Genomic DNA, 15,512 nt, shown 5'->3' with positions numbered 1-15,512 from the left:
CACCTCTCCTCACCATAGCCCGCCTATTAATAGTATTAAGTGTACAAAAAAGTCATATAGATAATACAAGTTAACCTTTTTACTGAAAATGGTCAGGTTTTACTCTTCTTTCTGTGATGCAATTCTGTCATGTCACTGTCCTTCTTCTTTATGATGTATATCGGCTCGACTATTTCAAACAAAAACAAAAAATGTATTCAAATTCTTCTATCAAAACTTTCTTCAGCTTTGCTTCGAAGGGCAATGTTCATTTAGGAGTGTATGAGTGAGTTGGGTTTAACGCAGCTTTTAACAGTATTTTAGTTATATAGCGGCGTGTCAGCTTAATGTGGGTGGAAAGCCCCAAGTGATGCAGGTCTCAGACGTTTACCACTTCGGTGAAACCCACGAGCACGGGTATGGTGCTGACAAAGCTAGAAACATAATCGGGGCAAACCAGGATTAGAACCCACAATCATAGGTTTCTAGCGTGCCCAACTCTGCACGCTGAATCGCGACACCTTAGACGACTGGGCCACCCGTGTCCCCTGTTCATTTAGGAAAGATGTGAAACCATGATTGTATGTGAAACGAGTGAGCTGGTAGTTGTGACACACGTGCCACAAGAAGCCAGTTCCATTGTGATCTCTGAGTTCTCGTTGTACTTTGATACATGCTTCTGATTTTGTGTTTGATGAAAAAGTGCCTCGCCTTGCTGGTTGGTACAGATGTAGTTGTAGACGTTGATGTAAATGTCGACGTCGATGTTAAGGTTGCTACTGCACGTAGACCTTGCTTCATACTGAAATCTACGGATTCTCGCCAGAGTCCAGGATCTGTACATATATTTGTACGCACTTTAACTTTTTTATTTTTTTAAGTTACACAATATTTATCACAGCTCTGAAGAACGTCTTAAAGCTCTGTTACAAAAACATTACTCATAGAATATATGATATTTTAACAACATACATATTCCAACAATGTGGTTGTTTTGCAACGTTTTTCTTTGCAATGCACCCGAAACAACAATTGCCATTCATACAAGGTGCTGACCTTTTTTCAATTTGGAACATCTTGTCTTCAGTGATGTCCCTGGCCCGTGAAGATCCGGGGTAGAATAGGTCTTCAGCAACCCATGCTTGCCGTAAAAGTGACCTAAGGGTCCTAAGGGGCGACTAACGGGATCAGGTGGTCAGTCTCGCTGACTTGGTTGAGGCATGTCATCGTATCCCAATTGAGTGGATCAATGCTCATGTTGTCAATCACTGGATTGTCTGGTCCCGACTCGATTTATTTGGCCAAATCTCGCGTTCTCGCAATCTCGCATTCTCGGGGTTTTGGGCAGATTTAGCTCGTTTCCAAAGGTCGAGATCGCGAGAATGCGAGATCGCGAGAGTGTCCCTTACAGTATTCCATAGGTATCCATGTTATACTGCGGCATGGTATCTAAGTTAGTCTTGCACCATGTCTGTGGGATATATTTATTTTGTGAAAAAAAAACCAAACAATCTAGATATGTATATAAAAGCAAGTCTAGCCAGATGTAGCTGTTCTACATATCAGCATCGGGGAAAATTATTTGTTTAATTTGAGAGACGGGAAGGGTATTTTGTAATATAAGATTTTATAGACTGAATATTATTTGTTTAATTTTAGAGTCGAGAAGGGTATTTTGTAATATAAGATTTTATAGACTGAATATTATTTGTTTAATTTTAGAGTCGAGAAGGGTATTTTGTAATATAAGATTTTATAGACTGAATATTATTTGTTTAATTTTAGAGTCGAGAAGGGTATTTTGAATATAAGATTTCATAGACTAAATATTATTTGTTTAATTTTAGAGTCGCGAAGGGTATTTTGTGATATAAGATATCATAGACTAAATATTATTTGTTTAATTTTAGAGTCATAAGGAGCGAGCCTGACCACCCGATCCCGTTAGTCGCCTCTTACGACAAGCATGGTCGCCTTTTGCGGCAAGCATGGGTTGCTGAAGACCTATTCTACCCCGGATCTTCACTGGTGGGTAACAAACAATCAAACATGATATTGTTGTTAGCTTATCTGAGTGCATGCGCAATTGGGATACGAAGACATGCGCTTGGTTGATGCATGTCTTCGTAATGCCTTCGTATCCCGCCCGGGGGAGGGGGGGGGGGGGGGGGGGGGGGAGGGGGGTCAGCTGGCAGTGTAGCACTGTACTCAACCAACCCACACAACAACACACGACCCCTGTGAATAACAGTCAGTTTATTAGACAGCCACAGAGTGGTGTGTTACAGTCTGTCGTATGTATTTATACCTGTTCTGGCAGCTACATGTAATCCTATTTCTGATAAAACTGACGATTAAGTTGTTACTATGAACACTTTCTCGACCTAACTTTATACGTTTGACCGAGGCATTGATGATAAAGATGTTTATGAGTGATATTCAGCATGAAGATAAATAGCTTACCAGTTGTTATTGGTACGTGATAGAGCGAGAAGGATCGCGGCTTGTGGAGTCGTTGTTGATAAGAGCGTCCCCTCGCATTCTGTTCAGGAGACAAATGTCAGATTAGACTGGCGCTCGTATTTCACTGTTCCACGGACACAAACCTCAACGCAGCTTACCAGCCCACATACGTCATCATATGTGCTGTATATTTAAACTACGTCTTGTTACACCAGAATGCAGTTTAACACTTGTCTGCAATCACGCACACATCACATCCAGCTTGTACAGTAAACACGAAGATAGGGTAATCAGTTCCAAACAAAATTCCGATCGAATACTTAAAAATAAAATAAAAAATAAAATCTCAAAACTAAAACTCATTCTAAATACACAGTAAAATCGAACCGTTATCGGTAATTTTCTTCATGGCGTCAAACGAATTTGTTTGCACGGAAAAATCAGCTAAATCATTGTTTATATTGATGCTATATTAGTATCGCTTACGAAATGTCACTTTTTTCAAATGGTGCCGTATGAAACGTAGTGTATAATCCAGGGTCTCTTATATTTCCGGGGTACAATTCCGAGGGGGGAGCCTTGTGATATCCATTCAGATCTTCACGAGGCAAGGGAGTTAACTGACTATCAAAGTCCAGTTTCCACCCTTGCCGAACAAGGCTGGTATTATGGAGTTACATTTTGGCTGGCCTAAAGAGTATATGCATAGTCCAATCAAAATCGCGCAACAAAATCGAAATCCGGTTCGTAAACTGTCGTGCAGATTTCGGTCGATTGCAGGATTTGCAAAACATGTGCACCGCCAACTCGTTGTCAACAGATATTTTACAAATCTTTTCATTTTTTAATCAAGGTGCTCACGTGATTGGATGCACTTCGCGATGTAAGACCCGTCTTATCACAACATAGATCTTGAGTTTTGATCAGATATCGTCTCGCCGCCATTTTGTTTAAAGCAATGCAAGTGTTACGGGAGGTGGAATCTGATTGGTCCATAGAAGGGACATAACTCGTAATATCCACTAGTGACGCTACGATCGAGCTCAGGGATTCCAGCCTTGTTCGGCAGAAACCTATGATTGTGGGTTCGAATCCAGGTTCGCCCCGATTATGTTTCTAGGTTTGTCAGCACCATTTCCGTGCTCGTGGGTTTCACCGAAGTGGTAAACGTCTGAGAACTGCATCCCTTGGGGCTTTCCTCCCACATTAAGCTGAAACGCCGTGATATAACTGGAATACTGTTAAAAAAAGCGGCGTTAAACCCAACTCACTCACTCACTTGTCCAATCACAACGACAATCATAACATCAAATTTGGTCAGCTTCGAGTTTAACAAAGAAGAAGTGATTGTCTGATCTGGTTTGAATATCCACGTGTTACGGTACCCAGTGATAGAAGTGATAAACGTAACCAAGGTGAGGTGGCGTGAAATTAGATCTAACGTCGCGTCCAAGATTATTGCACGTCATTAGTGACGTGGATGCACGTAACGTGTGGCTGCGTGTACTAGTCCGGACTGATGCCGATTTATAGTGCTAGTTCACTGAGATACCATACCGCAGTTTAACATGAATACCCCACTCAGACACAGTATACTGACTCTGAGCCGAACACAGTCCTTGTTTTAGCCCCTTTATGCCGAGCGCCAGACAGGGTAGCAACATGTACCATCTTTTAACGTCTTTTGGTATGGGATCGAACCCCGGACCTTCCGCTTTCAAGGCGGACGCTCTACCACAAGACCATGGAGGCGGTCTCGTCATCAAGACACGAATGTGTCAAGGAATCACGTGTCGTGTACTAGTATATGATGGTTGATAGATACGCCCCTGAGTGACTGAAAGGGTGTTGATGTGAGACAGTGCTAGGGTGGGGAGACAGTGCTAGGGTGGGGAGACAGTGCTAGGGTGGGGAGACGGTGCTAGGGTGGGGAGACAGTGCTAGGGTGGGGAGACAATACTGGGGCGGGGGACAGTGTTAGGATGGGGAGACAGTGCTAGGATGGGGAGACAGTGCTAGGGTGGGGAGACGGTGCTAGGGTGGGGAGACGGTGCTAGGGTGGGAGACAGTGCTAGGATGGGGAGACAGTGCTAGGGTGGGGAGACAGTGCTAGGGTGGGGAGACAGTGCTAGGGTGGGGAGACGGTGCTAGGGTTGGGAGACAATACTAGGGCGGGGGACAGTGTTAGGTTGGGGAGACGGTGCTAGGGTGTGGAGACAGTGCTAGGGTGGGGAGACGGTGCTAGGTCGGGGAGACGGTGCTGGGGTGGGAGACGGTGCTAGGGTGGGAGACGGTGCTAGGGTGGAGAGACAGTGCTAGGGTGGGGAGACAGTGCTAGGGTGGGGAGACGGTGCTAGGGTGGGGAGACAGTGCTAGGGTGGGGAGACGGTGCTGAGTGGGAGACGGTGCTAGGGTGGGGAGACGGTGCTAGGGTGGGGAGACGGTGCTAGGGTGGGGAGACGGTGCTGGGGTGGGAGACAGTGCTAGGGTGGGGAGACGGTGCTAGGGTGGGGAGACGGTGCTAGGGTGGGGAGACAGTGCTAGGGTGGGGAGACGGTGCTAGGGTGGGAGACGGTGCTAGGGTGGGGAGACAGTGCTAGGGTGGGGAGACAGTGCTAGGGTGGGGAGACGTGCTAGGCATGGGAGACGGTGCTAGGGTGGGGAGACAGTGCTAGGGTTTGGGAGACGGTGCTAGGATGGGGAGACGGTGCTAGGGTGGGGAGACAGTGCTAGGGTGGGGAGACGGTGCTAGGGTGGGGAGTCAGTGCTAGGGTGGGGAGACGGTGCTAGGGTGGGAGACGGTGCTAGGGTGGGAGACGGTGCTAGGGTGGGGTGACAGTGCTAGGGTGGGGAGACAGTGCTAGGGTGGGGAGACGGTGCTAGGGTTGGAGACAGTGCTAGGGTGGGGAGACGGTGCTAGGGTGGAGAGACGGTGCTAGGGTGGGGAGACAGTGCTAGGGTGGGGAGACAGTGCTAGGGTGGGGAGACAGTGCTAGGGTGGAGAGACGGTTCTAGGGTGGGGAGACAGTGCTAGGGTGGGGAGACAGTGCTAGGGTGGGGAGACGGTGCTAGGGTGGAGAGACGGTGCTAGGGTGGGGAGACAGTGCTAGGGTGGGGAGACGGTGCTAGGGTGGGGAGACAGTGCTAGGGTGGGAGACGGTTCTAGGATGGGGAGACGGTGCTAGGGTGGAGAGACGGTGCTAGGGTGGGAGACGGTGCTAGAGTGGGGGAGACGGTGCTAGGGTGGGGAGTCAGTGCTAGGGCGGGGGACGGTGCTAGGGTTGGAGACACTGCGAGGGTGGGGAGACGGTGCTAGGGTGGGGAGACGGTGCTAGATTGAGGAGACGGTGCTAGGGTGGGGAGACGGTGCTAGGGTGGGGAGACGGTGCACATATTACCAGTTCGCAGTTCTACAATAGCAATGTTTAAAATTCGCAAATTATTCGACCAGAAAGCAAGACCGTTTACCACATGAAGTTGCCAATGTGGTGAGGTGAGGTGAGGTGAGGTGAAATGGGGTTTTACGTCGCGTCCGAGATTATTGCACTTATATAGCGACGTGCATGTACATGTGTGTGTTTGTGTACTAGTCCGGACTGATGCCGACTTATAGTGCTAGCTCACTGAGATACCATGCCGCAGTTTAACATGAATACCCAACTCAGACACAGTATACTGACTCCGAGCCGACCAATCCTTGTTTTAGCCCCTTAATGCCGAGCGCCAGACAGGGTAACAACAAGTACCATCTTTTAACGTCTTTTGGTATGACGCGGCCGGGGATCGAACCTCGGACCTTCCGCTCTCCGGGCGGACGCTCTTACCACTAGACCACGGAGGCGGTCTTTGCCAATCTGGAATGATAATACATGTTTATAATATTTCCCAACATACAACACTGGAACCCCAATTTATTATTAAAGATAATTCTTCCTGACTCCGGCACTGATTTACCCTTCCTTTAGATTAGTTAAGAAGAAAATATTGTCAGACCAGAATGCCGAAGGCAGATGTATGGAATGCTGACTGTGGTAATTGTTGACAAAGCTTATATAATATATTAAACCAAAGCTCTTGGGACATGTAATTCTCAATAATACATGGTATGGAAAGTAACCTCCTGCAAATGACAATTTATATTCTGGCATACAATTTGATGCTTTTATCTGCGAAATTGACCGAGTAATTACCACTGATGGGTTTTGCAATGTGGCAAGCTTGGTTTACAATAACATTTTTGATGGCTACGAAATATGACACCATTTTAGCTTCATACAAAGTGTTTATCAAATATCGAATCAGTACAATAAATCAATGTCAAAAAAATAAATAAAGCCAAATTCGGGAGACATATGTTGCGGCTCACAAAAGACTACCTAGAAAACAAATTGCAGGTTTAATTGCAGGCTCCCTGCTGTTACATAAAGTTCTTTTGTCCTCCTGCTATTCGGGAAGCCCTTCAGGAAATACAGCCTCAAGATTAATTACCAATATAGATCTGGGACTGAAGCAACTTTAATCAATTCTATGGTATAACAACACTGTACTATTAATAAATTAAAATATCGTACGTTTGTACCGTTTTTGCCGTATAAAGAGCTCTGACCAACATCAAGACCATTCTGTAAGTAATCGTCGTAAGCACACCCTACTACAGAACGGGGGCACGCTTTGCAGAGTTGCGTCCCTTAGGCACGCTAGGAACCTATGATTGTGGGTTCGAATCCCGGTTCGCCCCAATTATGTTTCTAGGTTTGTCAGCACCATACCCGTGCTCGTGGGTTTTACCGAAGTGGTAAACGTCTGAGACCTGCATCGCTTGGGGCTTTCCTCCCACATTAAGCTGACACGCCGCGATTTAACTTGAATACTGTTAAAAGCGGCGTTAAACCCAACTCACTCACTCACTCCTACACAAACACTGAATAAAATCACAAACTGACTGATAGGCAGAATCAATACGATTGGCACACATAATGGTCCTTACAGGACAACGCCAGTTCTCACCGTACACCTCCTGCAACACAAAATCCATCGAATGCCATGGCCAGCAATGAGCCCAGATCTTTCCACAATTGAACACGTCTGGTACATGACAGGCCGCCGACCACGTTGGCTAATATAAACTTAATTAATATCTCTTACATTATTGGAAAAACAGGTTATTTCAAAGTATCATCTTCTTGTTTTGGAGGACCGCCTCCGTGGTCTAGTGGTAGAGCGTCCGCCCGGAGAGCGGAAGGTCCGGGGTTCGATCCCCGGCCGCGTCATACCAAAATACGTTAAAAGATGGTACTTGTTGTTACCCTGTCTGGCGCTCGACACATTAAGGGGCTAAAACAAGGACTGGTCGGCTCTGAGTCAGTATACTGTGTCTGAGTTGGGTATTCATGTTAAACTGCGGCATGGTATCTCAGTGGGCTAGCACTATAAATCGGCATCAGTCCGGACTAGTACAAGCAGCCACACACACACGTACATGCACGTCGCTATATAAGTGCAATAATCTTGGACGCGACGTTAAACCCAATTTCACCTCACCTCACCTTGTTTTGGAGGGTTTACGTTTCATCAGCGTTTGACCTAGGATTGTTCACTCCCACTCGATTTCTCGAAACAGTTAAACTGGATGCGTATTTTAATAATGGGCTCCCTTTGTCAGTTTCCTGACGTCAACAGTGTTTTTTTGGAAGCCTTGATATCCCTGTTTGATACGTTGTCAAAGCAAAACACAAAAGAAGTAGGAATACAATACATTTGAATGATGTTGTAGTAGAAAGAAAACATTGCTCATACATCCAATCTGTCACCACTGGGGTACTGTTGCACGGCATCTGTAACAGCATCGAACTGTAACAGCATCGAACTGTAACAGCATCGAACTGTAACAGCAGGGGCAGTAACAGGAGGGATGTACTTGGCTCTAAATAATTTTTGACACACCTAATTCTCCCTTCCTATTGGCAGTCCATTTTTCAATAAAGGTTGCATCTTGACTTAGATTATGCATGAAGGCAAACTGAAGAAAACATATCAATATCTGTATCTCACCTCCAAAAAAAACCAGAAACGGGATGCTGATGGGCACAAATGATGGGCTCAGTTGTAACAGAAGAGCGAGCGAGCGAGTTGGGTTTAGCGCCGCTTTTAACAGTATTCCAGTTATATCGCGGCGTGTCAGCTTAATGTGGGAGGAAAGCCCCAAGTGATGCAGGTCTCATACGTTTACCTCTTCGGTGAAACCCACGAGCACGGGTAGGGTGCTGACAAACCTAGAAACATAATCGGGGCGAACCGGGATTCGAACCCACAATCATAGGTTTCTGGCGTGCCCAAGGGACGCAACTCTGCACAGCGAATTGCGGCGCCTTAGACGACTGGGCCACCCGTGCCCCCCTGTAACAGAAGAGACAAACAGAACAAATGTGAATAAAATGTCATTTATTACCACTAACTGGACATTCAATTCTATTGTTTCTGCAATTGTATATCTATTGGGGAGAAATAACAAAAGGATGTTTCTTTTCTTTTCATGTGTAATCTATTGTACAAGGTTTAAGACCCAAATGAGATTACTATTTCTTCTTAAAGAAAACATCCTGAGATCACCCGTTCCCGTTGACATATGACGGAAAAGATTGATGTTATGGTATCCAGTTGAACAAAGGTTTTGTTTGTCAATGCATAGCACAAATGCACAGGAATCCTGATGTGTTCTGAGAATAAATCATTAACGGATATTCAGGTTGAATAAGTAAGGCAAGTCAGAGAATGATATATTTTGTTAAATATAAAGTAATGGCAGAAACAGGAGAATAATGTTTTGAGAAATTATTTATTACAGGTGACCAGTTATTGTCAATGAAATCAATACTAGCATCTAATTCACTGGTAGTTTCCAGATATATAAAATGCCAGTACAGGGATATATCTAGACAGGTTCATAGGCTGAATTTCGAGGTCTTAATAAAAAGAATCCCAATTTCAAATTTAAATATTGTCATTTAATGATAGTTATTACTATTGTAATTGCTTTGCATAGATAACTGCTTACAGAAACAGGCTGTAATGTTTAATTGTGCATGTTTGGAATAAATTATATGTTTATTTCCCAATTGTCTTTTTGAAACCCTATGTTAGTCCCTGTTCTACGTGTTTTAGAAGATGTCTGCAAAAATAATGTCTGTCTTTAAAAAGTCATGACACACGTTTTGTGTGGTGTAAATATGTTGATTTAATCAATTACATTTATAACTCACAACATTTTAACCCATTTAATTGAACATATCTAACCAAAGAGTTTTGTTTCACATTTCATATTTTGTTCACAATAGAGGGATTTATGATGATCTTGTAAAGTTTAAGAGTGGTTTTAAATATGCTTTATAGCCGTCATGTTCATGCAGAAGTCTCGGTCTATAGGACATCGTGTCCATCCTGATCCTGGACCTCGGGCCTTTTTGAAGTAGAACCGTTTTGACATTAACAAGTGACCTGTACAAACGTGCCACACCAAAGCCGATTCGAATTTTGTTCCCACGGTATCTATGTCGACTGATCGACCAGATATATATCCAAAACTAGAATAATTAGGAAAAGAACCTACTGTGTTTTGAAATTTGATGTAGTCCCACTGTAGAGTAGATATCACTTATTTTTATTTGGAACCGAGGGTTTTGCGTATCATATGGAGGTGGCACCGTAATGATATGGACCAGGGATTGTAGTCAGGAAAGAAGAACCTTGCTGTGTTGAAAGATAATCCCATATCCCTACGTTAACGCTATGATGTATGGCGCCCAGTTGTACATCCCTTCCAACATCAGAACAACTAGGTCTTGTTTCAACATCACTACGCAAGACCACATAAGGCACGTACTGTCCGTCACTTTCGCAGGTCAACAACGTTAACGTTATGCATCGGTCGGCTCGCTCTTGATTGTCAGATTAGAACAAGACCAAACCCTCCTGCAAACAGATGTGCCAGTCGGAGAAGTTTGGCGCCAAATACTGAGGGACGTTATCCAAATCTAACTAACTCTCCAAGACGTCGTGTGCAGGGTGTGTTGAGGCCAATGGTGGGCACTACTGCCCGTGGCCATATCAATCCCATCCTTGCAGACTGACCTTTATCTCAGCCATATCTATGTCTGCAACTGACAATATAACGCATTTTCTTCGGTGTCTTCGTGGGTGCCAGTTTATTATATCTCTCAATAAGTGTTGTCTATTTGCTTATTTCATGATTTCAATCAAATAGTAACTACTCTACCCTAAAGACGGAATATATACTTGTCTTTATTGCAGTAATATGCAAACTGTACAGATATAGGCATATAGCTGCGAAACAAGCGATAGTATTATAACTGATTACGTTCATTGTGTGGTGACATGAAGGTAACTGAAGTCTCTAGGTACCACCAGCAAATGTTCTAGCGTCCATTTCCTGCGCAACTACTGGAGAGTATGAACGATCAAAACAATGTATCGGATTTCAAATGACTGTCACGTGATCGAGATCAGACCAATCAGAGTAATATGCAATGGTAACATCAATTCTTCGCGGAACGGATAGCTGGAACCATACACGTAACATGAGAAGGTCAAGTTCATGGGAGAGACGTCCAATGTTTCCTGGATAACGACTATTCCAATGCGTGGCAGATGTCTGGCTTAATTTATTTTTCATGCCTACACATGTTATGTTAAACCTGCACCTCCAGTCACCTGTATTTACCATGACAAACACCTGGAGACCTCCTTGGATGGCAATAAGGTCTTCATCAGCAGACTTCAATGTGACATCATTTGATAAACATAGTTCTCATATCACATATGGCAGTTCACCATGAGACACTATCCACAGTTTTCCATGATGCACTTTCAACAGTTTACCTTGAGACACTATCCACAGTTTACCATGAGACACTATCCACAGTTTACCATGAGACACTATCAACAGTTTACCATGAGACACCATCCACAGTTTACCATGAGACACTATCCAGAGTTTACCGTGATACACTATCCACAGCGTCCAAGGTGACACGAACCATCGCCTTAATGCTTTGATTGTTTATCCTTCAATGGCACTATCCATTTTTGCCATGACGTTCCCGAACATCTGTCGAGCGTCAGTTTGAGATTCACGGTCACTTGTAAACACATGTTAGAGGGGCTGTGCAGCAGGGTTTGATTCTGAAACAAAAGTGTCCACATTATTAATACTTAATAATTTCCATGTCACATTCGAATTGTACATGACACAAAAGGACCGACCATTTGATATTCTAGAGGGGGCACGGGTGTGCCAGTCGTCTTAGGCGCCGCGATTCGCTGTGCAGAGTTGCGTCCCTTGGGCACGCCAGAAACCTATGATTGTGGGTTCGAATCCCGGTTCGCTCCGATTACGTTTCTAGGATTGTCAGCACCATACCCGTGCTCGTGGGTTTCACCGAAGTGGTAAACGTCTGAGACCTGCATCACTTGGGGCTTTCCTCACACATTAAGCTGACACGCCGTGATATAACTGGAATGCTGTTCAAGGCGGCGTTAAACACAACTCACTCACTCACTGATATTCTAACAGCCGTTGGATGTTTTTTTTATTTTAAAAGAATTGACTAAACGGGCATTACATATACGTGAATAAAGAAGGTCAGGGAGAAATAAATCATGGATGTTTTACAAAGAAATCGTAATAGGACAGTTGTCGGTCTTCCATTTTTTGTGGATGCCTCGGTGGCTGAGTTGATTTGACCGTTGACTACGGCTTCTGGAGATTATTGTGAGTGATGGTTCGAATGCCGAATTGACCTCAACTCCACAAAGTACTAGAAAGTGTGTGTTACTAAAAATATGTTGTCCCAAATATACCATTCGTTACAGGCTCCAAACATATAAACAGTTCAATTGTTTTTCATTAAACAAACCTTCTTGTCGTAAGACCACGACTGTTCTGGGCACCCTTCCTTCAACACGAGAGTACCATCCACATGGCACATGTTCTGCATAGCTGACCCCATAGTCCCATCCTCCCTCACCTGCCACCACTGTAACAGTCACGAGCCATACTCGATTTCATTTTCACACTTTCACACAGAGCTGCATCACTTAAGATGTGGCTATCTTGACAGTCCTTATGCTTTTTTTCACTCTTTTAAACAGAGTTGCATCACTTAAGATACGCTTATCTAGACAGCCCTAATGTGTTTTAACACTTTTGTACACAGAGTCACATCACTTAAGATATGCTTATCTAGACAGCCCTAATGTGTTTTAACACTTTTGTACACAGAGTTACATCACTAAAGATATGCTTATCTAGACAGCCCTAATGTGTATTTAACACTCTTTTACTCAGAGGTGAATTACTTACGATGTGGCTATCTTGACAGCCTCAATGACTTTTTAAACACTCTTTTATACAGAGCTTCATCACTTACGATGTGCTTGTCTTGACAACTCTAATGTGTTCCCTTTACATTCATTTACAAAGCGCTGCCTCACTTAAGATGTGCGTATCTGGATAGCCCTAATTTGTGCACTTTGCACTCTTTTACACACAGCTGCATCTCTTAAGATGTGCTTATCATGACAGCCCTAATGTGTTTTTAAAACACTTTTACACACAGCTGCATCACTTGAGATGTGCTTATCATGACAGCCCTAATGTGTTTTTAAAACACTTTTACACACAGCTGCATCACTTAAGATGTGGTTATTTTGACAGCCCTAATGTGGTTTTAATACTCTTTTACACACAGCTGCATCACTTAAGATGTGCTTATCATGACAGCCCTAATGTGTTTTTAAGACACTTTTACACACAGCTGCATCACTTAAGATGTGCTTATCATGACAGCCCTAATGTGTTTTTTAAAACACTTTTTTCACACAGCTGCATCACTTAAGATGTGCTTATCATGACAGCCCTAATGTGTTTTTAAAACACTTTTACACACAGCTGCATCACTTAAGATGTGCTTATCATGGCAGCCCTAATGTGTTTTTAAAACATTTTTACACACAGCTGCGTCACTTAAGATGTGCTTATCATGACAGCCCTAATGTGTTTTTAAAACACTTTTACACACAGCTGCATCACTTAAGATGTGCTTATCATGACAGCCCTAATGTGTTTTTTAAAACACTTTTTTCACACAGCTGCATCACTTAAGATGTGCTTATCATGACAGCCCTAATGTGTTTTTAAAACACTTTTACACACAGCTGCATCACTTAAGATGTGCTTATCATGGCAGCCCTAATGTGTTTTTAAAACATTTTTACACACAGCTGCATCACTTAAGATGTGCTTATCATGACAGCCCTAATGTGTTTTTAAAACACTTTTACACACAACTGCATCACTTAAGATGTGCTTATCATGGCAGCCCTAATGTGTTTTTAAAACACTTTTACACACAGCTGCGTCACTTAAGATGTGCTTATCATGACAGCCCTAATGTGTTTTTTAAAACACTTTTACACACGGCTGCATCACTTAAGATGTGCTTATCATGACAGCCCTAATGTGTTTTTAAAACACTTTTACACACAGCTGCATCACTTAAGATGTGCTTATCATGGCAGCCCTAATGTGTTTTTAAAACACTTTTACACACAGCTGCGTCACTTAAGATGTGCTTATCATGACAGCCCTAATGTGTTTTTAAAACACTTTTACACACAGCTGCATCACTTAAGATGTGCTTATCATGACAGCCCTAATAATTTTTTTAAAACACTTTTACACACGGCTGCATCACTTAAGATGTGCTTATCATGACAGCCCTAATGTGTTTTTAAAACACTTTTACACACAGCTGCATCACTTAAGATGTGCTTATCATGGCAGCCCTAATGTGTTTTTAAAACACTTTTACACACAGCTGCATCACTTAAGATGTGGTTATTTTGACAGCCCTAATGTGGTTTTAATACTCTTTTACACACAGCTGCGTCAGTTAAGATGTGCTTATCTTGACAGACCTAATGTGTTTTTGTAACTGTCTCTTATACAGAGCTGCATCACTTAAGATGTGGTTATTTTGACAGCCCTAATGTGCTTTTCGTCCCTCTTTATACAGTGTTGCATCACCTAAGATGTGCTTATCATTTAAGGTGTGGCTATCTTGACAGCTCTACTGGTTTTAACACTCTTCTACACAGAGATGTATCATTTAAGGTGTGGCTATCTTGACAGCTCTAATGTGTTTTAACACTCTTCTACACAGAGCTGCATCACTTGATGTGGCTATCTAGTAGCCCGAATGTGTTCCCTTTACACTCTTTTTAAACAGAGATGCATCACTTAAGATGTGCTTTTCTAGATAACCCTTATGTGTTTTAACACTCTTTTGAAACAGAGATGCATCACTTAAGATGTGCTTATAATTATCTAGATAACCCTAATGTGTTTTAACACTCTTTTTAAACAGAGATGCATCACTTAAGATGTGCTTATAATTATCTAGATAACCCTAATGTGTTTTAACACTCTTTTGAAACAGAGATGCATCACTTAAGATGTGCTTATAATTATCTAGATAACCCTAATGTGTTTTAACACTCTTTTACACAGAGACGCAACACTTAAGATGTGCTTATCTTGACAGCTCTAATGTGATTTGTTTCACTCTTTTATACAGGGCTGCATCACTTACGATGTGCACATCGTGATAGACATAATGTGTAAAATGACTAAAGTTACTCCCGAGGATACCTGAATTCGCCAAGGGAATTGCGTCCCCTACTTATGCCAGGATACGCTCATCGTTCGAATATCTAGTATGCTCGACTACCCAGCTCGGTATGAAAGCAGTTATTTTATAACCACAGGTAGAGAAAAACCTGACTAACGATCTCGCATCTAATTTTGAAGGGTATAAACACAACGTGAATTCTTTATGTTTTATGAAACTTTATAAGATGTGAGTTGCACTTTTGTAATATGGGAAATTGTGTCTTTTTTTACTTTTTCCTGCTTCAAATAAGTCAGCCTGGTTGAAAATGTGAAAACTAAAAACGAATTAGGAAAAACTAAAACTAAAGGTTTGGTTCACATG

The 15,512-nt window shown here is 43.0% G+C and overlaps 1 protein-coding gene across 3 annotated transcripts in view; it reads right to left on the bottom strand.

Moving 5' to 3' along the window:
• Positions 1 to 8,884: 8,884 nt before the first annotated feature.
• LOC124150234 (polypeptide N-acetylgalactosaminyltransferase 13-like) overlaps positions 8,885 to 15,512 on the bottom strand; it is a 32,964-nt gene continuing 26,336 nt past the window's right edge. For all 3 annotated transcript variants that reach the window (XM_046522190.2, XM_046522189.2, XM_046522188.2), the window contains exons 11-12: positions 12,375 to 12,494; positions 8,885 to 11,640 (exon numbers count right to left, since the gene is read on the bottom strand). In XM_046522190.2, coding sequence (XP_046378146.2) covers positions 11,503 to 11,640; positions 12,375 to 12,494 — 258 coding nt within the window. In that variant the 3' untranslated portion in view covers positions 8,885 to 11,502. The remainder of the gene's footprint in view (positions 11,641 to 12,374; positions 12,495 to 15,512) is intronic.

Source organism: Haliotis rufescens, unplaced genomic scaffold, assembly GCF_023055435.1.
Source record: "Haliotis rufescens isolate VD_foot unplaced genomic scaffold, xgHalRufe1.0.p SCAF_9, whole genome shotgun sequence".
In the NCBI taxonomy this organism is placed as follows: Eukaryota; Metazoa; Mollusca; class Gastropoda; order Lepetellida; family Haliotidae; genus Haliotis; species Haliotis rufescens.
The sequence above is the reverse complement of the archived record's forward strand: the minus strand, read 5'-3'. Positions and strand labels throughout refer to the sequence as shown.